This window comes from Colias eurytheme, chromosome 1 (genome assembly GCF_061535395.1).
Source record: "Colias eurytheme isolate Ceu_HAF_F1 chromosome 1, ilColEury1 Martin Lab GWU primary, whole genome shotgun sequence".
Taxonomy (NCBI): Eukaryota; Metazoa; Arthropoda; class Insecta; order Lepidoptera; family Pieridae; genus Colias; species Colias eurytheme.
Genome location: NC_142980.1, coordinates 869917 through 895473, shown reverse-complemented (window position 1 = coordinate 895473; position 25557 = coordinate 869917). Strand labels below are relative to the sequence as shown.

At 32.4% G+C, this 25557-nt stretch overlaps 2 protein-coding genes across 2 annotated transcripts in view; both read left to right on the top strand.

Moving 5' to 3' along the window:
• The window catches only part of pico (ras-associated and pleckstrin homology domains-containing protein pico), a 140596-nt gene that overhangs the window by 78962 nt on the left and 36077 nt on the right, over window positions 1–25557 (top strand). The window lies entirely within an intron of this gene.
• LOC149910848 (uncharacterized) lies at window positions 4798–6845 on the top strand. The gene has a single exon (XM_090119768.1). The coding sequence runs from the start codon at window positions 5072–5074 to the stop codon at window positions 6587–6589; it is 1518 nt and encodes a 505-aa protein (XP_089975894.1). The 5' UTR covers window positions 4798–5071; the 3' UTR covers window positions 6590–6845.

Genomic DNA, 25557 nt, shown 5'->3' with positions numbered 1-25557 from the left:
CTTATTTTTAAACTTGGCCGTATAATAACTGTTATTTCTAAATAAAAAAACCAGCTATCATATCTTTGTGTGCGTGACAGCGTTGTCATTCACTTGTCATGTCGTTGTAATTAAGTTTGTGTGCGTGAAGCAGGAGCGGTTGTCAGCCAACTGTTGGCAGTTTGTTCGATAAGTTGAGAAACTGATAATTTATCTATACAATTATTGTAATATAGCACGTCTATAGAGATATTGAAATTGTCTCTATCTAAATCTGTTTCAGTCTGGTAGAATCTCTATGGAAAATAACTAGGATTGGCGGGTAATATATGAATATCAGGGCTAAGTAGAACTACTGTAAATAAAGAGGCATGCTTCATAATGTTTGAATAACTGAAAAAGCTTGGCATCTATTATTAAATATCTTCGCTAAAAATAACCTTAATCGCTGAGAAATTTCTCGATGCCATTCAAAGGAAGTCAAAGAAACACAGCAAAGGATAATAATAGAAATATTATATTCTCGAGCTGCAATAAGACATCGCATCGAATTTGCAAATGTTAAGTGCCGGTCCGAGAAATCCTACGAAGGATCTCTATCTAGATAAACCTCTTTGCCGTTCCTATTTCATAATTTAAACGGGTACATTTCTATGGATGCTCAGCTTCAAAGAAATGATCAAAAGGCATTTTATGAATAAGAAATTAAATCAATACCTGGCAATTAGTGGTAGGTATATGAAATACTGAAACTGATTATAAACGAAACCTTTTTGAAGTCTGAGCCATAAATTCCTGAGAATTCCAGATGCTAGTTCCTACAATAGCTGAATATCTTCAAGACGGCTGCTTCTTTTTAAACTTATAATAAATAGCTAAAGATGAACTTGAAAGCAGACACGTCCTCCGATAAATACTGCGCTGGAATCTTTTCATATATTTGGGAAAAACGATGCCACAGACAGATACACTGTTAAAATTATGAAACCTCACGTTTTCACCTAGCTTCGAGGGTTGATACCAAACTTTTGTTAAAACACTTTGAAGGCAGGTTCAACAAATATTTTAAGGATAGATAGAGCTTTGTGGAAAAATATCATAGCAGGATACTCTTCCAGTTTCTTTTTAAACTAAGAAGTGATGAGAGAATACACTATTTCCTATACACATGCTCTGTGTATAGGAAATATAGTTTATGTCCGCGCAATCACTAAAGCTAGTTGAATGAAATATCCAACAAAACAGAAGAGAGAATCAAGCTAGAACCCAGTCTTACATGAATCCGGGCAGCAGATATATTGGTTATGACAACACTCATAAGTAGACTTAATAATCTATGATAATCTATATAAATTTATAAAGAATATGATAATCTGTCGATTAAGGAACCACATTACGAGCTGATAGTACAACACGTAGTAAACCCGGTTCGTCGACCGGTGACGTAATGATAGTAGATAGCAGTGACCTTCGTTCCATCACGGTTACCGGCTTAACCTACTTTCCGTTCGAGGGTTGCATCTAACGGTTATTCCACTCATGTTAAATTATGCCGGTTGGTCATGTTTTGGCAAACTTTTAACTAATGGGAGTCGAGAATACTTAGCGTATTTGGGTCACGCTTGAGGTTCAAAGTTCTGCATCTTAGATTGCCCTATAGGTGTGAAATTTACAGGATTGTAACGTATTGCATTCCATAGGTATTTTCTATTAATATTTCTGTATTTTCTGGGAAGGCACTGTCTATCTTGACCCAATATTTTTCTTGCTAGAAAGACAGAACTACTTTTAAATTGTAATAAAGATTATCTCTTATTGTATATAGCAGAATTGGAATTACACTACATATTGATCAGCAGAATCTTGGAAACACCTGGCATTTCCTGACCACTAAAACTAAACCCTGCATCCATTGTGAACGCAGACGCTTGCCTGCATTCACTTACATAATCCCTTTGACTTACGTTGCATTACAATCCATCAGGTCTTCAGAGATAACTCTGAAGCAAATAATTCGAAGGATTTTGATGTTGTGTACCTATTGTTGAAAGCAGAAGCTTGAAATCCTAAAGTGCGTTCCTAACAATCCTGGGATGTTATGCTCAAGCCGAATTACATTTATCCTTTCGCCAAATGATTATAATTTTATTAATTCTCTGGCAATAATAGTAATAATTAATTAATATATCATTTATACACAAATGTGATGTGAATTCAATCGGATGACAGAATCCGTCCAAAATTGATAACAGAGTTTAGAATAGCTAACAATAATAGGAACATTTGTATACTTGTTACGTTTAAAGTTATAAAGTCTTGTAAAATATTCATACGACTATATTTTTCAAGCTTACCGAGAAGCGAACGCAAACATTTATTAAGGTAAAGTTGGTCTCGAGCGCTAACTTGTCTCGTTTGAAAATTAAATGGTTTCCCAACAAAGTACGTGCTATCTAGTGACTGCTTAAGTACGACTAATGGATTAAAATTACTATTAATATATTTTCACGATTACTTAATGAAATGTTGTGTATTACAATTTAGCAACTGGATCTATTATTTTAGATTTTGCCGACTATTGCTGAAATTATTTTAATTAATGTAGATAAGATTTTAAGAATGTCTCTTTGAAAGAGCGAGTTTGAACACAAAATTTTCCATAGGTCCAATTATTTACAAAAATATAATTGACAGAAATATTGAGTTTTTATACTGTTAAAGGATTTTGATAAGAGGAATAAGTAATAACTAGGTATATTTCCTCTATCGTTTTTATTCCTGGATCTTATCAAAACAAAAGAATATAAAAAGTGGCGAGAAACTATACGTGAAATGGTATTTAATAGTTCGTGTAAAAATCGAGAATATTTTGACAGCTCCCACTAAATGGAATATAAAACGATTGAAAAGGTAATATTTTAACTTGGTCATAAAAGGTTACTTTATTAATTTATTACTATCGTTATATAAAATTCGTATTATGTTTTTGTTTTTCTTATTGATATTAATAAAAGGGTTTAATATTAATTAAAACAAAAAACTTTTTCAAAAAAATAAAATGAACGAAAGCCATCATTATCCGATATACATTTTTATCGTAATTAAAATGGACTTAAAGGTAAAAAAATATAACATTTTTTTAATCTACCTTATAATAATTAATAAAGCCCGTTATCTTCATTTAAGCTATTAGCAATATGAAATTTTAAAATTTTAACCCTCCAATGCCCAAATATTCGGACAATACCCGAATAAGCGTAAAATATTAAAGCAGTTAAAACCTTTTAGCTTCAAAAACAACATTTCTTCCTACATTTCCTTACATGTACATATAGCCTATAATAAAAGCTCCAACTTTCTTACAAACCTTGAAAAACAAAACAAGAATAAAATGTAACCCGTCCACGCTTCACATAATACCCATGACCTTAACAATTTACAATTTGCTCCATGGATTAACCCTTTAATAAGATTTAGCATAGAAGCACGTTGCATTGTCAGATGTTGCAGGCTCGATCAATACCCTTCCCGTTCCCCCCCGCCTCCCGAACAAATAAAACGCCGATTTCTGCGGGCCCCTTTTACCCTGCTTTGGTTTTTACCATATAACTTTTAACCGCACACTTGATGTGTTAACTTTTTTATAAGAACGTGTTGATGGACAGGCTTGGTCTTTTAACTTTAGATTTTCTGTATCGGAAGTTCTGTCAAGGGTTAAATTTTCTTGTGATCAATAGATTTTCTTAGAAGTTTTATTTTATAATTTTAACTTGGTGGTAAATATTGATTAGATTATTATATATTTTATAATAGTGGTCCGCCCCGGCTTCGCCCGTGGTACATATTTCGTAATAAAAGGTAGCCTATGTCCTTTCTCGAGTATCAAAATATCTCCATACAAAATTTCATGCAAATTGGTTCAGTAGTTTAGGCGTGATTGAGTAACAGACAGACAGACAGACAGAGTTACTTTCATTATATCATTGCATTTATAATATTAGTATGGATTAGATTTTTACCCATAACATTAAATGTAAAATAATTATTTTATAAAACAAAGCTAGATTACTAGGCTTCAATCTTTTACCCATGCACACTTGCACAGCCAGACCGAGCTACTATTAAAAATATTTTTATCCACTATTGTAAACAAATGAAAAAACTAATCTTTCCAATAGGTATAACTATATTAATATTTAATCCAATTGCGAGACATCCGCGAGCAAAACCACAAAGGTATTTTTCCAACAATACCGGAGGCAAAAACAGACAAACATGTTAAAATAAAAATAATCCGCTTAGCTCATAACTCAGACTAATATCAACAATAAGTTGCGAGTCGCTTTCAAGCAACTTGCATAAGTTAGTCTGGCTAAGCACTAACTTAGCTCTACTTAGTAGTGTACTAAACGTCAAATGACGTAAAGAGATTTCAGACGAACAAGGTTATTACATTTTTGGATATCTTTTTTAATTTCCCTTCAGAACAGATGTCAACAGCTGAGTGAATATCAGCTCCTTAGTTTTAAATTCAAAAATCATATTAAATTCAATAATTACTTGTAAAAACAGTATAAATTAGTAATAGTTAACTATCTTATCAACGTACAAGTGTTATTTAATGTGAAATACGTATAATTACGTGACTGAAGCTGCGTTTTGTATAACGTGGATGTCAACGGCAACGGAAATTCAAATTCGAATTTCTTCTTGGATAAAACCAGGGGAGTACTAGTTTTAATATATCTTATTTATAGATACACACAACATTCACATTCATTTAAACTAATAACACTGCTCATATTTTATGACTTATGAGTAACGTCACAATAAATACATGAGCGCATAGTTATCGTCTCACTTTGCTTGACAAGTTGGAAGCAATTTAGAGGACAAAAACTAATAGCTCCAGACAAAATATACTTCAGTTCTAATACAAAACCTATATCTTATCCATTCACTATCTACTCTTTTCTTATAATTAAACCATATTAAGCCTATCTAACACAAGCAAAATTGTTTTAATTGTATCATATTATTATATACACTTTTTAACATCTATTTCACCTGTTTCAGCAACTAAAATTACAACATGCTGACCCGCAAGGCAGTGGCCAAAGATATGGAAAACAAACTAAAGGCCACACTACAGGATTTAAAGGCTTCTCAATCCCTGTGTGAACAACTCTTGCTGGAGAGAGAGGAACATGAGGTGGAAATCCAGCAAATAATAAACAAGAATACTAGTCTGAAGGCCGAGCTAGCTGAACTCCACACTCAATATATGGACAGCCAAAACAAATGCACAGCCCTTCAAGACCTTGTTGACAGCTTCCAACAGTGTTCCAATGACCACGAGAAGGCTCTCAGTCGTATCGTTGAACTGGAATGCAGTTTAATGGAGGTTCAGGAGGATAACTCCAAGCGGCTATGCAATTCATCCAACAGTCTTTTTGGTGAGCTGCTTGAATGTGGACAGTTAAGTGGCTTTGAAAACAATAGAAAAATCAAGTTAAATTCACACAATAAATTAAAAAAATATCTCAAATTAAGTAGGTTTATTAAACACACTAAATTAGTTATTAGAAATAGGTTTTCAATAAAAAATGTAGCACAATTGCAAAATAAAAATAAAAGCCTTTTGAAAGAGTTAGATAGATATCATAGGGACTTAGAACATTATAAAATGATATATGAAGTAGAAACTACTGAACTCCAGGAGAAAATAGATTCATTAAATGATACATTACATGACCTCAAACAAGAATATTCTGCTGCCCAGTTACAAATTAATGAACACATAAAAGAGGCAGATTACTTAATAAAGTTAAGCAATGAAAATATGGATCGCTTCGAGTCCATGACCAATAATTATGTATGTCAGTGTTCCATAAGTGACAATGAGCAACCGTCGCCCCATAAGCCCATTGACTGCACTGACATACATAGTATCCAACCAACGGCAACAATTTCATCTAGTAAAACAAAACATCTTTCCATGCAGGAAATTGTTGTGTTGTCAGATAGTATAGGTCAGGGATTTGGCGCTTTGCTTAACAACTTAGGGCATAAAGTAACCAATTTTTGCACTCCTAATAGTTCATTTACATATATCATGAATTCGTTAGATAATTTTAGTTTTAAGGAAAATAGTATTGTTATTATATTATACGGAGATAGTTTTAATTTAAAAAAACATGACATTGATATAGGATTTCAAAAAATGTTGAAAATTAGTAGTGAGACAAAATGCAAATTTATGTTGTGTACATTGCCATATTTGCCTGGCTTGACACAAAATCAAAACAAATTTATCTATAATATTAATTTAAAATTATATAATTTAACAAATCATCATAGTGATGCATTTATATATTTTGACATAAATTCTTGTACAAAATCTTTTTGTTTGACAAAGAATACAGTGTATCTGCCATCTAGATATAAGAGAGAACTTGCTATGTTAATAGCATATAAAATTATTAACCAGTCTGATACATGTTCAGTAGCAGACCATCGATCTACTATAATTTTATGTAGTAGTAATTTTATACATAAACCTAGGTTAAGTGTTGATAGACAAACTAGCCCTAAGCTAGATTTAAACTAGTATGTAAGACAACAGCTAAGCAGCCTTTTTCCATTGTACATCAAAATATTCAAGGCTTGGCTAGCAAATTATTAGAAATAGAATTATTTTTAAATCATTATAGAATTAAAATATTTTGTGTAACAGAACATTGGCTTAAACAATGTCAGTTGTTAATAAATATTGATAATTATAAATTAAAAAGTATATACTTTAGGACAAATGCTATTCATGGAGGTTCTCTTATTTTTGTACACAATAGTTTAAAATGCAAGGAACGAACAGACATTGTTAGCCTTTCTGTAGAACGCACCATTGAACTGTCCTGTGTTGAGCTTGAGCGTTACATTATTGTTTGCGTATACAGACCTCCTTCCAGTGACTATAATTTGTTTGAGACAGTCATGGAAGAAATATTAAAGCGTTTAGGCAGGAGTAAAAAGAAGGTAATAGTATGTGGTGATTTTAATATTGATTTACTTTCACACACACAAACGGCAACACGAATAGTTAATTTGTTTCATTCATTTAATCTGTATAAACTTTTTGATGAGCCCACACGAATAACACCTACTTCTGCAACTTGTATTGATAATATATACTGTGATTGCAAATGTTTAGAAAAATATATTCTCAACACGCTAACTTCGGATCACTGTGGCCAGAAAGTAGTTTTTCAATGGGATTGCATACCTACATTTAAAAGAATTAATGTTAGGCCAATAACTAGAAAAGGCATTCATACATTTAGAAATAATATTGATAATAAACTACCTGACCTGAATAATCAATCCTTTCATAAAAATCCTTGTGAAATGTTTACAAATCTTTTTAAGCTCATTCATAGTGAATATGAAAAAATATTTAAAATTAAATCTTTAACTATTACCAAGGATTTACCATTCAGCCAATGGGCAACTCCTAGTATACACAGATGCAGGAACGTTCTTTACGAGTTATATGGTATGAAACAATATAACAAAGACTTGTCATTTCTTAGTTATGTTAGAAATTATTCAAAAACATTTAAAAAAGTTTGTTTCACTGCCAAGAGTTTGTATATCAGAGACAAAATACGCAACTCAGACAATAAAGTTAAAACGGTTTGGACAATTATTAATGGTGAATTGGGCAAAATCCGATCAAACGATAGTACCATAAAACTTGTCAATTCTGGTAGGGTCATTGACAAAAGTGCTGATGTTGCGCTTGCTTTTGAAGATTTCTTTAGTAGTGTCCCTGCTAGTTTAACTAAGAATTTAAATTCGTCTTCAGCGCTTGCAGAGTCTTTATTGAGGGATCACGTTGCTGAGTGTAACAAATTATTTGAATTGCGACACGTGACTGCAGATGAAATTGTTAAAACTTTTAAAACGTTAAATTTAAAAAAAACATGTGATCTCTGGGGTATGTCTGTAAATTTAGTAAATAATATCATAGAAAACATTGCCAATCAACTAGCGTTTATATTTAATCGGTGTTGCGACTGTGGTATATTCCCTGATTTACTAAAGTTTAGCAAAGTTATTCCTTTATTTAAAAGTGGTGACCAAGAAGACAGTAATAACTATAGGCCAATTTCCATATTACCAACTTTGAGCAAAGTCTTCGAGAAACTAATTTTAAACCAATTAAATAGTCATTTTGCATCAAATGGTTTACTGCACGCCAAACAGTATGGTTTCACAAAGGGGCGCTCTACCACTGATGCCGGAGTAGCTCTTTTATCACATATATACAAAGCATGGGAAAATTCAAAGAATGCTTTGGGGATATTCTGCGACCTTTCTAAGGCTTTCGACTGTGTAGAACATTCCACTCTATTACGGAAACTAAATTTTTATGGTATCAAAGGTTTAGCTCAGGATCTCATAGCTTCATATCTTCAGAACAGGGTACAAACCGTTGTCGTTAATGGAGAGAAATCTCGCGGTGCGCCGATTAACATAGGTGTTCCGCAGGGATCTATCTTAGGACCGTTTTTGTTCTTAGTGTATATTAATGACCTACCTTATTATTTGCAGGATATGTGTGAAATAGTACTGTTTGCAGATGACACCTCATTAATATTTAATGTGGATAGACATGACACAAATGTTGACGAAGTAAACTCTGCTCTTTTACGCATATCCAATTGGTTTAGTGCTAATAATTTACTATTAAATACAAAAAAAACAAATTGTGTAGAATTTATCCTCCCAAATGTAAAAAAGGTGAAAAGGAATATTATTTTAAACGGGGAGGTATTATACCCTGTGGAATCGACTGTTTTTCTTGGTTTGACATTAGATGAGAAGCTTCAATGGGGGGCTCATGTTACCACCACCGCTGCTAAGCTCAGCTCAGCTGCATATGCAGTTAGAAGAATAAGGCATCTCACCGATGAAGAAACGGCTAGATTGGTTTACTTTAGCTACTTTCATAGCATAATGTCCTATGGAATTCTGCTATGGGGCAGGGCTGCAGATATAGAAACTATATTTATATTACAGACTAGCTGTGCCCGCGACTTCGTCCGCGTGGAATAGTGACTGCATAGTAGTTACTACTTAACACACAATTATTGAGTAAACACGTCTTGAAACACGTACTACCATAAACAACTAAATTATAAGTACTTACACATTATTATAAAGTTAAGAAATAAAATAAATAAGAACACAAAAGAACTGTTAGTAAAATTTATTACTAAACTGAGCTATAAAACTTAGGTACAGAAGAGTTCAAAATTTCCAGGATGTGGTTATTCTCCCGCTCCCATATTCCTTCTACTTTCACAGACTTTCACTAACTTTTCCCTTTGACCCCTAGTAAATGGCAGAACCGATTTTGATCTAAACCATGTCTAATCATACCTATATATTATGTACATGTCATATCCTTTCGTTTGGTACTCCATTTGGATTATTTATCCCCACTATCACCCCTAAGGTGCCCTATATGTAATAAACAGATTAACCAATTTTGATAAAACATGACTAATTGTAATTCACACGTCATTTGATATGCCGCTTGAGTATATATATTATTTGACCTCATTCGATTATTCATTCCCACTTTTACCGCTATAAATCAATAAATGGATGAACCGATTTTGATTAAATATGCCTCATCATACTTCTCACGTCAGGTCATGCCCTTTCATTTGATATGCCACTTGGGTATATTATTTGACAACTTTTATTCCCACTTTTATACCTATATCCAATAAATGGATGAACCAATTTTGATAAAATATGTCTTATTGTACTTTACACGTCATGTCTTTCATTAGATAAGTCACTTGAGTATATTTGATAAAATTTATTTATTTATTCCCACTTTCACCCCTATATCAAATAAATGGATGAACCGATTTTGATAACATTGGACTACTTAATTGTTTCTGACAGTTCGTCTTTTTTCATTTGATATATCACTTGGGTATAACAAACAGCATTCGTTTTTCTCATTCCCACTTTTGCCCTACATATAATTATTGGATGAACCGATTTTGATTAAATATGCCTCATTATACTTCTCACGTCCTTTCATTTGATATGCCATTTGGGTATATTCGACAACTTTTATTCCCACTTTTATACCTACATATTATATCCAATAAATGGATGAACCAATTTTGATAAAATATGTCTAATTGTACTTTACACGTCATGTCTTTCATTAGATAAGTCACTTGAGTATATTTGATAAAATTTATTTATTTATTCCCACTTTAACCCCTATATCAAATAAATTGATGAACCAATTTTGATATAATTTGACTTGTTGTTTCTGACAGGTCGTCTTTTTTCATTTGATATATCACTTGGGTATAACAGACAAAATTCGTTTTTTTCATTCCCACTTTTACCCCTCTATATAATAAATGGATGAACCGATTTTGATTAAATACCTATGCCTCATTATACTTCTCACGTCAGGTCATGCCCTTTCATTTGATATGCCACTTAAAAAAAAATATTTGACAACTTTTATTGCCACTTTTATCCAATAAATGGATGAACCAATTTTGATAAAATATGTCTTATTGTACTTTACACGTCATGTCTTTCATTAGATACGTCACTTGAGTATATTTGATAAAATTCATTTATTTATTCCCACTTTTACCCCTATATCAAATAAATGTATGAACCGATTTTGATAAAATTTGACTAATTGTTTCTGACATGTCGTCTATTTTCATTTGATATATCACTTGGGTATAACCAACATTAACAACTAACATGCGTTTTTTTCACCCCTATATAATAATATAATAAACAACTAATGTAACAAAAAAACGCATCTAATTCGTATTACCCGTTAGCGAGCTACGGTGGCACAGACAGACACGCAATACACACATAGCGGTCATTACACCCCTCTTTTTGCGTCGGGGGTTAAAAATATAATACCTACAACATAATTTCAAAGACCTTTTATATAGAAAATTTACCTAGAAGTAACCATAATGCTATTTGTGCAGGACTTATGAGCAAAAATCTACTACCCCCTCAGCATAACCACCCCCCCCCCCCACACGCTTGGGGACTTTCGATATGATCATGGACATGTCAAGGAATAACTTTAGCGTATAATTTACGTAATAAAGTAATGCATGTATAGAATGCCTTAGCAAATGTTCGCTGTGATTACTTAAATGGTCATAACTTTTTTATTTATGAACCGATTGACATGAAATAAACACTAAATGTTAAATGAAGCTTACCACAATATATTACTGAAAACCGCATCTAAATCGGATAAGCCGTTTCTGAGATTAGCGTGTTCAAACATACAGACAAACAGACAAACAGACAAACAGACAAAAAATTTTTTAACAACAGTTTTGGGTTTGGGATCGATTTAGTAATAACCCCTGCTAATTTTTTTTTACATATTTTCATTGTACAGACACCACTTTTCTAGAATTTTATTATATGTATTGAAAAGAGCCATACGCTCTATATATAATTTGCGTGCTCGAGACTCACTAAGAGATCTCTTTAAGAATACTGGTATCCTTACTGTACCGTCGCAGTATATATTTAATAATATTTTATATGTACATAATAACGCTTACTTACACACAAAAGTAGGAGATAGACATTGTTATGGCACAAGAAACAGAAGTAAAATTGAAATGCCATTTTTCCGGCTAGCTAAAGTTAAAAATTCATTTATGGGCCAAGGTATACGCTTCTACAACAGAATTCCTCATAATATTAAAGAGTTTAGTAGTTATAAATTTAAAACTTATATAAAAAATGTACTTATCCAGAGAGCCTATTACAGTATTAAGGAATATATGGAAGATAAAAACCCATGGAGGGTTGTCGCGTAAAAACCACAGGACAGTTCTTTGGCATATTATGATAATATATTATGATATTACATAATACATATGTAATTTGTAAAATTGTAAATCTGACATGATTAAAAAGAGCAACTATGGAGTTTCTTGCCGATTCTTCTCCGTAGATACTGCTTTCCGAATCGGTGGTAAATGTTAAAAATATGTACTTAATGACGTTTCAAAAGTGCTTCTAGAAGAAGTCTAATTGAATAAATAAATGTTTGAGTTTGAGTTTGAGTTTGAGAACTATATAAAAAAAACGTATGTGGATAAACTGTAGCTCAAATACTAATGAATAAATTTGAATTCATACGTAAGTCATCGTTTAATTCGGTTTTTTATTATTTACTATAGTCTTCATTGCATCTTTTTTGTTAAAAATATAGAAATGTAATTATTTTAATATGCATTTAATTAAGGTTTCGTAATTTAAAAGATAGCGACCAAAATATTATTTCAATATAAATACTTTATCTAAGTTCATTTTTTTCATCGTCTTACAATAAGAAACAAAACTTCCATACTGCTTACTTAGATAATCTCAATAAATACAATAACTTTCGGGTATTATTCAGTTATAAAGGAAGTTTTTAATCCGTGTTTAATTACAGGGTCGGGAAAGGGTGAGGTATTGGACCCTTCACAAAACGTGATAATAAAGTGTGAAAATGTCACTTCACACCTCACGTCTGAGGGGGCTAAAGATTTGACCTAAAAATTATTTATTTTTAATCGTGTCTAGTGATACGTACTTTTATCATCTATAAAGGAAAATATCATTAATTGTTACAAGTTACAATAAACATTTAATCATATAGAAAGTAAATTACCGGTATATTATTTAGGGACCAGATCAATAATTTTTAATTTCTTGAAATTTATATTATATTTATAATAAAGCCTCTGAAAATAAAGCACCAAAATATTTTTTTCAAATGGCTATAACAAATATGAATATTTATTAATAATCTCATGGTAATAATTACAAATCAAAATCATCCTTCAAATACGTAATTCATTTGCAACATACTGAAAAGACAGATATTTTTATTATTTTTTACATTACACGGCTCATATTCACACGTCATATTTACACAAATTAATTTATGTTAATTGCTGGCTGTAGAGTACCGTTGCTTCACAAAGTCCGAGGGGACAGAAATCTGACACTCCCGGAGAGGGAGCTAGCCGTAACCGACAGGTATAACATCTTTGAGGATTGCAATTACTGTACCTTCTTTATACTAATATTATAAAGCTGAAGAGTTTGTTTGTCGGAGGAACCACGAGCCCGATTTGAAAAAGTATTTCACCGTTTAATAGTCCATTCATCGAGGAATATTATAGGATACTTATATTATATCATCACGCTAAGACCAATAGAAGCGGAGCAATGCGAGCAAAACCGTCGGTCTGACCTAGTGAAGAATATTTAGAGAAAACTCATTTACACTAACTTCCTTAAGTCGGCCAATTCAATTGAATTTTATGGGTGCTTAGTCTGACAATTAAAACTAATTGCTAATTTATTTTACAATTAAATAAATTTACCACACCAAGTTAAAAATATTTACAAGTAAATATAAACGGATAAATACAGTATATAATGCGAGTAATCTAAACGATACTTTAAAGTATGCCATTTATGGTCTTCGTTAAGGGATTCCATATCTAAGTAGGATCGCTTTGTTATCACTCCTTTTATTTTGACCTGTCTACTTTCTGCATCGTGGTTCTGTGTAGACGCGGCTTTATTACTGAAACTCAAAGCTTGTCTTATTATTACAGCACATTCCGACCAATTAAACAACCATTACATCGTGTAGTCGGCCCTTTGACGATTTATCTTCCAATTATTGTGAGCACGCGTTTCTTTTGCACTTCAAAATGCAACAGCATGTTATTGGAATTGTGCAACGCGTTTAGCACATTACCAATTACATATATATGAAACTATTTTAAAAGACTGATTCATTTGAAAATTTATACAGATATTTTGATATTATTTCAAACACTTAAATTCAGCGAGCGTGATCACGTACCGATATGTCAGTTCGCTCGTGATGAATTTATAATGAACAACTAAAATGCCTATCATCAAACACATAATACATATATGAATATTATATCTGTCTTGATCCAAGATATACTATAGTAACAACATCTTATATATAAAATTCTCGTGTCACAATGTTAGTCTGCATATACTCCTCCGAAACGGGTGGACCGATTCTCATGAAATTTTCTGTGCATATCGGGTAAGTCTGAGAATCGGCCAACATCTATTTTTCATATGTACCACGGGCGAAGCCGGGGCGGACCGCTAGTTATCTATATTAAACCCCTAATAATTGCGATGTGATCTTTTGTAACTTCAACTATTTATTAATAGGATAGTTTCGAATCTTCTTCGAAAAAAGTGACGAATGAATACATGGTCATATCCGAAATGTTCTATTTTATAGTTTAGCCATAACTATACTAATCTTTGAAAGTAGATCCTCGTGTAAGCATCATTTATTATTTATTACTTATCTATAACAGCCACTCTCCTCCGACCGTGATTCTGCGTAAAGCAACTCAACCTGGAATGCCAATCAATTATTTCTAACTACATATAAGCTTCGTAATGGCTGAATTTTATTTTGCGTACAATTGATTTCGATGACCATAATTTTAAACACTGTCCGTGTAGTGAATGAAAGTTAATTACAAATAGTTGAGCAAAAACTGACACTTTCGTACTGCGTTTATAGTGTTATACACTATCTGTAGTATTATTGAAAGAAGTAAATTATATGTATTATCAATTATAATTGCACATAGTTAATGCATTTTATATTATAAACTGTTTAAGAATGATTTCATTAAAAAAATTACATGCTTTCGTATAAAATAACATTTACATTTTCTATAATAACTGCTTATTGATATAAAATTGTAATTAATTTTTCCATTTAATTTAAAAGAACATGTTCGTTTCGTAATTTTAATGTATTTTGCTACAATTAGGCATTCTTAACAACATTGTCAGGTCATTATCGGTACCGTCGAACTTTGAAACTTTAAGCTTTAAGAAGCGAACGAAATAAAAAGATATAGGTAAAGATAACATAAATACAACTAACTTTTTAATATAATGTTTTAGTTTATATATTTTAAGTCCTGTTTAATCGATATTGATGAATCGTAACTATTCCTTAAGATAAATCCTTAGAATAAATTAAAGGACCCTGGAAAATATGAAACCTTTTTGTCATTTTCAAAATCCGAAATAAAGAAATTTTAAGAAGTAGAAGAAATAATAGACAAATTAGGGACGTGTGTCTATTAAATCAAATTAGGAGAAATTATTACTTCCTATAATTTGTACTCAGGTGAAGCCGGGGCGAGCAGCTAGTTTAATTCAACGTATCGTAAATATGTCAATAGGTTAGTGCTTTTTGGCAAGTTAATTGAATTTCTGACATAAGTTGCAAGTCACGCAAAAACTTAATGGCATGTTTTAACTTTTAATCAACTGTATCGCAGCTTTACTTGTAAATCATTTATTTTTTATGGTTACGTAAATATGTATTTGTCAACGTTGATGTAGTCGTGTATTTTGTGTATTTTTCATACATATTATCATCATTTAACAAAATTTGGTGTCATAAACTTTGTGAATTTTTTTTTCCTGATGATCATTATTATTGACAATTCATTTTTAAGGTTTTATTAAATTTTTGAATATTTAAATATTATTTATTCTTATTGTAATGAAAAAAATGAGAATAAGTTAAAAAATAATTCGCCAAGTTTTATTCAACTAAACGCACTTCAGCGCCATCTTACGGAATTTCGGAATTAACGCATCGCCTCGTCAAAATAATGATCCTTTCTCTAAACTGCTTTTTTTCTAGTAGATTATGATTTTAATAGAGATCTTTATTTTCCTGAAATAAAATTTGGTATTTATTTAAGTAACGTAACGGCACCAGTCTTGTACAGATTAAGGAAAAAATTGAAGTTTTTTGCAAATTTCTCGTAGGTTTTTTAACTTTATTGGATATTGTTTAGTTATACCTTTAGTTCAATGTTAGTTTAACATAGCCAATTTTAGAAAAAAGATTACAATGCATAAATAATGAAGTTATTTAGAAATTAAAAAACCACTTTTTTGCACCAGTGTTGGACAGTGAAAAATCTAATGATGGACACCCAGTTTTGGACAACATCCAGTTATGAACACCCATTTATGGACTGTACCTAATGTTGTTTCTACAGTTATTTACACTTGGAGAAGACTTATAGATACGTAGTATATTATTATTAGTCTGTGCTTATAGTTATCAATAGAATCTTGAAAATGATGATTGGAATACAATAAATCGGGGATATATTTATAAAAAATAGTACTTATTAATTATTTTGCATGCTTATAATATTTAAAACAGTCTTAATTTCCATTTTATGGGCAAAAATTGGACAAATGCATCGGTAACTACGAGTTATGTCCGTTAAGAAACACCAATATGGGATTTTTTTTCAATTAGTCAGGGATGAAAAATATTTAACTAAAAAAAGTACTGCCATTCCATCCATTTTGGGACTTCTTCTTCTTCGTCATATCATTCTAGTCAGAGCGAACGTAGTCAACATGAGGTTTGGGGGGGTAGATGTTACCCGCTTCACGATGTTCCGCCATATCTCTCTGTTTCCTGGTATTCCGCTACACTCGTGAAGTGAATCACCAATTTGAATCCGCCAGCAGCCTTAATCTGATCGGTCGATATGGATTCCAAATTGTAGCACGAGGCAAAAAGCTTTTTTTAAACTGTTGTCAAAATGGTGTGGATGAAATTTAAGCGTGTGTGCTATATGGTGGTGGAATTTAGCAGCAGACAGCGATCCAAACAGTTCATCAGAAAACTCTCTGTGATAGATGCATTACAATACGCATAAGTATGCGACTTCTCTACGCAGTGATAGAGAATGAAGCCGAGAACGAGTCGCACAGCACATAATGACCCATTGTTCTAAAATATATTCTTCATGTTTAGATAGATATTATGTTGTTGGACCCATTAGTGTAATTTAACAAAAAATATCAATGTAGTGGAACTTTTAATGCATGGAGGCGGGCGTTGATAGGCACCTGTGCCACAGCTTATTTAAGCTTTTATGGGTGCCATCGTTCATAAAGTTTTTGTAATGTGTGTTTTTATTGTTCCAAATAAACAATTTTGATTTTTTTTGAATGTCCATTATAGGAACCAAAGCAAATCCAGTCATGGACAATTGTTGTACAATATTGGAACCCTTTGTTTGAAATGGTCGTGATAGGTATATTATTAATCAGAAAGAAAAGACAATACAGAAAAGCGCATGTAATTAATATCTTTAAAAAAAGTTTATTTTCGACATATGTCCATAAATGGATATATCGATAGAATTAAATCCAGTTATGGACACTGAAGAATTTTATTTAAACAACATAACCTATCATGATACTAAATCGTGTAATATTTCGTACACTTAACTACTATAAATAAAAGTAATATCAAATTTTGCTGACATTTATACAAAAATTTTTATAACCAAAATTGTGTCCTCACTTCCTTAAGGATTTCCTTAGTAAAAACAGATTTCTTCGAAACGAGTCCCAGCAACTAAACATAACGTTCTGCCATCTTCAAACATTTTGGCCGAATAAGATGAAGTGTCGTATTTTGATAGCTTATGAACCAAACTTTTATTTTAAGTATTGCCAAATTATATAACGTTAATTTTGGTCTTAATATTTAAATTTAATATTTATTTTGTCCATTACTGGATGCTTGTCCACGACTGGTGCCGTTACCTTATATGATTGTTTATGTTTATGAAATCCTGCATAATACCTTTAAATCTTTATAGATATTTACAATGACAGATATTTAGTAGTTCGGAACTTTATTCGAAAAGTTTTTTAAACATTTTCCATATTTGCAGACAACATATTTCATTGCATTGAAAAATCCATGCTTTCCATACTAATATTATAAATGCGAAAGTAACTCTGTCTGTCTGTCTGTTACTCAATCACGCCTAAACTACTGGACCAATTTGCATGAAATTTGGTATGGAGATATTTTGATACCCGAGAAAGGACATAGGCTACTTTTTATTGCGAAATATGTACCACGGGCGAAGCGGGGGCGGACAGCTAGTATTTATATAATCCAAGACGAGACAAATAGGACCAGTAGATAAATATCTATAAAACACATCAACAGTTCTCTTATCAACAGTTCATCGAACTCGATAATAATAAACACTTAATTATAAACAATATGGATTTTTACCACAAATTCAATGTAATATAATGGATAAATACCACATGCCATTACGTGTGCTTTTACAACCCTGATTAAACGACCACGTATAAAAGTAATCTAATTATGCCTCGATACGATACAAATTGTGCCTCTTTAATTTGATTGGTTTAACTTCCAGCGTTCGCGATGGGTTTATCAATTAATTTGGAATCATTTCGCGTTTTAATCAGGCTTTAAACGTTTTAATTTAATTCACTAATTAAGAGGTGCTAAGTTTTTTACTACAGAATTTATCGGTATTGCAATGATTTGTTTACACAGTACACGTATGTAAGAATTGCCCCCAAATTTAAACCAACTCATATTACAATTCTAAAAAATATTCCATTGTCCCAAAAACCAAAACATGTCCTGTGAAACCTAGACATAACATGTTTAGGCTATACCTCATATCGTCAGGGCATATCGCACAAACGACGCCGACCATAATATATGCACAGGCACGACTTCGGGCGTGCATGGTGCATGCATGCATGGGGCACGAACCCAATGGGAACGCCTGTATTACAATTAGAAATCAATTTTGTTTGTCTGTTCATTGGTAGATGGGGAATAGAAAGTAGTGGATACAATTGTCAAGTCTTAGATTTTACAGTAAGGTCAGTAGATAAGTTTATACCAGTGAAAGTGAGAATGACCAAAGAGATAAAAATCTATTTCTAATTCTTTACTAAACCAATATGTTTCCACTTACATCTTTCAACTTAAAAAAAATACGGTTTTGTAGTAACTATATTGAATTTTACCCCTTTACAAATACGATAGCGCGTGTATTAAAAGCTAATACGCAAAAAACTTTTACTATGAACGTATACCTAAATCCAGCGTACCTAGTGCACGTACTTTCACTTCATACTTCGTACGCAACGTTATAATGATCCTGTTAAGTGGCCTGTTCACTATTCAGAACGAATGCGCGTTTCCCATTCATTTACCGCGTCTACAGCTATACCAGTGTAAAATATATAATGCATGTATTCTAATACAAACTAGTCCAGGGCCTTATTTAGTGCAACCTTAAGTTTATTATCGTAACAAATTTAATAAATAAATTCAAAAGAATTTGGATGTTTTGTACTAGTTTTCCGTAGTGACTTATGTTTTAACTTTTAACCCCATAAAGTATTATTTCCCAGTATGCAAATCAGTTATTATCCAAACGCCGGCCCTGGCTATTTCAAACGTTTGATCCATTTTAATTTCGACATAATTTCATGTCAGCCAAAGCTCGAAACACCCACGTGTGATACCGCAGCCGCCACTCTAACACTCGCCCCGTCTATTAATTAAATGCGTGATCAATTTTAACAGAAATTTCACAGCACCCATACCGCGGCGCCCGACCAAATTTGGCGTCCCAACCGGCGCCCTACCACCGACCCTGGCAATTTGAAATGTGTGATCAATTTCGTCAGGAATTTCATATTGGTTAACGGGCGCTTTTGTCAATATTATAATACCGAGGCTCGCGGGAGCCGACTGGTTTTGATGTTACATTGATTTCTGTTTCGCCGTTCGGTATGTAAAGCGTTTAAATGGGACAGACATTTGAGTGCACTAATTAATTGCCTGTCTGTAGTAGCGGCAAGAGGAGCTAATATATAGTAATCGCCGGTGGAAATGCAAATATTAATGTCAATACGATAAATATGGAATGGATTTATATTGGCAAATAAATAAAAATTGACTATCTAATTAGGGATCCATGAAGTCAATTTATATAGCATGAAGCTTTTATTATATAAATATAGCCCAATGTTACTTATTAAATGTCACAGATAGACAGACAACAAATTGGTCCTTTCAAATAATATAATGATCTGTTTTTATCAAATGGTTATCTCATAATAATTACATCCGGTTTTGTTCCAAGTGCTCATTGTGGTTTATAATTATGTATTATTACATCAAATTTAGCACAGCACGATAGAAGGTAACGATTATTTTTATATTAATCGTTTTGTAATTAATATGAATATTTTAGTTGTAGATTTTGAATCACCTGAAACTCAACATTTATACAATCAACTAAACTTCCTTCCAAAAAGCATTTTAAATAATCAAAGTACATATTTTCGAATTAGAATTTGACTTTGAATATCAAGACCTGATTCGTTCTTTTTTTTTTGTTATTCGTATTTTTTTTCAGAACCACAGATTAACACAGGTAAAAATGTCACAGGTGAATTTGCTTACATTACCTGCAAATAATAGGAACGTATAATAAATGAAATTAGAAGAAAGAAATAATTTATACCTACATGTAGGTACCAACTTAAAACTAAACCGTACAAATTAGGCATTTCAGAATAATAATGAAAGCACCAATAATTATTATAATGAATCTACATTTGAGATTTATTTATTCCAATTGAATAACTCGATAAATAAAGTAAATCCAATTCCTATTTCTGCACACAAAATGTTTGCGAAACGGAAACATTGCTCGAAATAATTTCATTTCGCCTCTGCCTCGTCGTTCTTATTTATTTCTTTTTTTCAAACGGTATTTATTTTAAAAGGTCAATTATTTCATGAAAGAATCTTGTAGCAAAAAACTGATATAGGTACCTACTAATATTATAAAAGGAAATTACTAATAGCTACGAGTGAGGAAAAAAACAATTAGGTTCAAAAACTGATGAAAACATTTTTATGAATATAAAATATATATTAAGAACTAGCGGTCCGCCCCGGCTTCGCCCGTGGTACATATTTCGCAATAAAAGGTAGCCTATGTTCTTTCTCAGGGTCTAAAGATTATCTGTGTCAAATTTCATCAAAATCGGTCCAGTAGTTTATGCGTGAAAACCATACATACATACATTCATACAAACCTTTCCTCTTTATAATATTAGTATAGATGAATATACCTATATAGGATAAAAATGACTCATATAAAGTTTAACTATTTAGAAATACTCTGATTTTAAAATGCTTTTAATACTCTTAAGTTAAAGTTTTATACTTCGACATTCCTATCGAACTCTCTTTAAATAATTTCAGTTTTTCAATTTAAGAAAGTTAAATTCGGTAAACCGCCGTTAAAAGACGTTCAAGTAAACATTACAATCGCTATTTTAGTGCAGCGGAAGTGGCGTATTTCTAAACGGCTCTTAATGCAGTTTCTGAACTAAAGTTCGGGGAATGCGCGTAGTTACGCTTTTTTATATGCATTTAACTTTTGAATATAAACTAACATGCATTTTCGGGCAGTGGAAACTAAAATAGAATATATTCAACACGAAAGAGAAGTAGGTACATTATACATGGGCATAATTTATTTAATACCTAGCTTCCTCTTGAATCACTCTATCTACATATTAAAAAAACCACATCAAAATCCGTTGCGTCACTTTAAAGATTTAAGCATACATAGGAACAGAGAAAGCGACTTTGTTTATAGTAGTAGACTATGTAGTGATTTAATAAAGTTAAATTTAGTTCTAGTTAAACAAAAGGTGTGATTATATTAGGGGATTACCATTTAAAGGGGAACGTTATCAGGGGCGATAACAAGACACACACAATCAATACAGCCGGTAGAACAACATTACATTTTGAAACATGCAATGCAATGCAATGCAATTGCTCTTGTAAGCACAAAAGTGCATAGATAGATTTTTCCAGAAGTTTCTCCAACGAACACCCGTGCCGTCGGAAATTAAACATTCCACCCCATCTCGGCAGTTATAACAAGCTAATAACCCGGTTATGTTGCCCGGGTAAGCTGGAATGCCGGATACCCGGGTAAGCGTAGGTATTGATTGGCTCACGGTTAACCTGAGATAATTATGGGATACTAGGATAGCCGGTGCAACGAACACTAGATCTTTTTTTTACTAGACTGTACACGGTCAATGTGATCCCGCGCGAGCCGTTTCAGATCTGACAATTATTTTATTCCTTCCAAAATTTGTCCGTGATAAATATCCGTGATAATCGTTTCCCGAAACCTTCTGTTCCATAGGTTCGTGAATAATTATTTATTTAAATTTCTTAAGTGGTTATGTGGCGAAAACGTATTAATATTTGCTTTCATTTTATTAGGTTTTACAAATAAAATTGATGAGAGAAAAATTACTTCATATCATACAAAAATAGTCAAAGAGTTATGTATTATAAATTTGAATAAATAAACATACAAGCTCTAAAATATTTCCTGTTTAATAATAAATAATGATTCATGTTGGTGTCTGTCATAGCATTCCATACAAAGCGATACTACGCGACACCTATACCAAAAAATAACATAATGCAATTGCCGTCTGTCTGAAAACTAACACAATTATTGGGAACATATAAAAATGGTTATTTAGTTACGCTGTTAAAAGCTTCAGCGTGCAGCGCTGATTTTTGTCTGTGCAACAAACTCTTTGTTCACAATAAATACAATTAGGCAAGTAAAAAATAATTGCTTTTGTCAATTATCTGGCCAAGTGAGGAGTAAATTAGTTTTTAATTTAATTATTAGAGACCGGAACTCGATGGCTTGTTTCACAAGAGGGGAAATAAAAACGCACGCTTTCGTTACGTTTGCATCGGTTATTTTTCTTATGATAACATTACAAACGGTTATCATTAATTGTGGTATGGAAAGGCATTATTTTATAATCTTATAACCAATTTTAATTACATACATACAAAAAATAGACACCAGAAAAACACAGTCTACACCACAATTAAAACATTTTCATTGTTGATAGTTTTATACCCATATAAACATAAGCCCAGTCCTAAAAATGCCCACATACATACTTCAAAACCACGTAAACTATTTCTACCACCACTGAGTCAATGCTCCACATCCATGCTGTGACGTCACAATGCATGCGTAATGAAACAGAGCAATCAAGGGACCCTGCCTTCAATGACTAGATCTAGATAGACGACGTCATGTGAATTCAATCACAGGCTGAATAGTATCATAATGTTGGTATTAGATTGTGTATATATTTCAGAAATTATATGTCACTAGCTTTCCACCCGCGGCATCGCCCGCGCAGTCAAAGAAAAACCCGCGTAGTTCCCGTTTCCGTGGGATTTCCGGGATTGCGTCATTTTCCCGGGATAAAAAGTAGCCTATGTCCTTTCTCGGGTATCAAAATATCTCCATACCAAATTTCATGCAAATTGGTTCAATAGTTTAGGCGTGATTGAGTAACAGACAGACAGACAGAGTTACTTTCGCATTTATAATATTAGTATGTTATCAGAATCAATGGGGATTCAATCATGTAAGATCTAGATTTAAGTAGAGACAGGTAATAGCACGAATTAGATAAAAAATGTAAAACTTAGGACTGATATACTGTAAAAGAGTAGCGGGCTGAAGCTACTGCTTTCCGAAGTTCAAAAGTGCTTTTATAAGAAGTCTTATTTAATAAATAGATGTTTTAGTTTGAAGGATCACATTATTATCAATAACTTTATGCGAAGCTGTATTCCTTGCAGCGTATTCCCTTTCATGCTACGTTACTATATTATATAACACTATCATATGATTGAATAAAGGAAACTCTTCTCACTACCACCTGTACCCTATTGTTAAACTCGGGAAATTATTGTATTATCACCGATCCTTTATAAGAGTACAAAGTTTGAATTAAATCCGTTAAAAGTGGGTCAAAATCGAGTCTATCGGTTACCTACAAACCAACAGGTGAAGCATAAGTAGCTCCAGAAAAAATATGAGCGTGTTAAAAAGGACTATTACTCTTTCCATTTAAACAGGGTTATAATTGAGCCTTAAGGAGTAGGTTACAAACATACAGGTGAAGATAATACATATAAGTCTGTTTAAAAGGACTTTAAATAAATAATTAATTCAGGACAATTTTCACACACGGCACGATCTGATCCCATACTAAGCTTTCGCTTGTTATGGAAACCAGATGTCTGATAAACATACATATATAATTTTAAATACATACCTATATATAGATAATTAACACCCAGACACAGAGCAAACATCTATGTTCATCAGACAAATATTTGCCCCGGGTGGGAATCGAACCCACGACCTTTGGCTTGGAAGGCAGGGCCACTACCAACCAAGCCAACCGGTCAGTCACTTTTTTTTAAAGAGGGTCAAAATTGAGACTAAAGAAGTAGGTTACAAACATACAGGTGAAGCTAATATAAACGATTAAAAAGAACTATATACCTCGTCAGATTCTGCGATTCTAATATCATTAGATGAATCATCTCCACACGATGTTATCTCCTACGTCACGAAGCCATTCCGCCGCCGGCCGCGTCATAGAACGGTGGTGACTTACCGGTCTAGTCCGTAACTATATATCGAATAGATATAATATAGACACTAGAGAACTTTGAAAATAATTTGCTGGTTATTATTATCTGTTATTGAACTGTAATATAGCCTTGTGAAAATCGTGATTAAAGAACGCGAACATTTTTTGACAATAGTTTGTTTGTTTTGTGATTTTTTCGTGATTTTGTGGAATAATGGGTGTGAAGTGTAAGAGTTAAATTTATAAACAAGGTAAGAGCTTTTTTCATTGATACCTGGAAATTTTAAATATGGCGTTTCGGTACAAAAAAACATTTTTATCAATCAAATAAGAAGGAAGGCAAATCGTCTAAGGATTCCGACTATTATTACAAATTATAATTTTCCAATTCAATTCAAATACAGATTTTTAAAATAAATTTATCCTAAACTTCCGCGCTTCATATAAAACGCCGGTCATAGGTCATTTATATGACAACTAGTTAAGAAGTTTACTTTAGTAAAGAAACCAAGGCTATACTTATACAAAATTTAACAATGCTTCTGCTTATTGTATTAAAATAGGATACAAAACAAGAGAACAGCAATAATATAAACTCTCATTTAAGCTTTAAGCTCGCTTTTACAAAGGCTTGTATTTATAGATTCCAACACCTATTTACTAAATCAACTAATATAACAACAAGTTACTTCACAATATCCATTACACGAAAACATTTCAAACCTTTATTTAGGAGTAATTCACTTCCTACATATTCAACTCAATTTTCAAACTACAACCACAGATTTCACTCCTAAACAAGGACGATTAGCTGGTTAGCTTAATATTAGCGTCCCTATAATCAACCCTAAATACCTAAATACTTAGTATATCTAAATCTCGTTGACTGGCCGCTAACAGTAATGCTATTATCCCGGTTTAGGAATTTAAGTCCTAATACGAGTTAATTCTCGCGTTGAGAGACTGGGATGGGATAATGGTGGATAAATCATTTGCTAAACTATTGCCACTTTAAATTGTCTTTTGAATATG

Coding starts and splice junctions, on each gene's coding strand:
- LOC149910848 (XM_090119768.1), top strand. CDS start 5,072: ATGCTGACCCGCAAGGCAGTGGCCAAAGATATGGAAAACAAACTAAAG.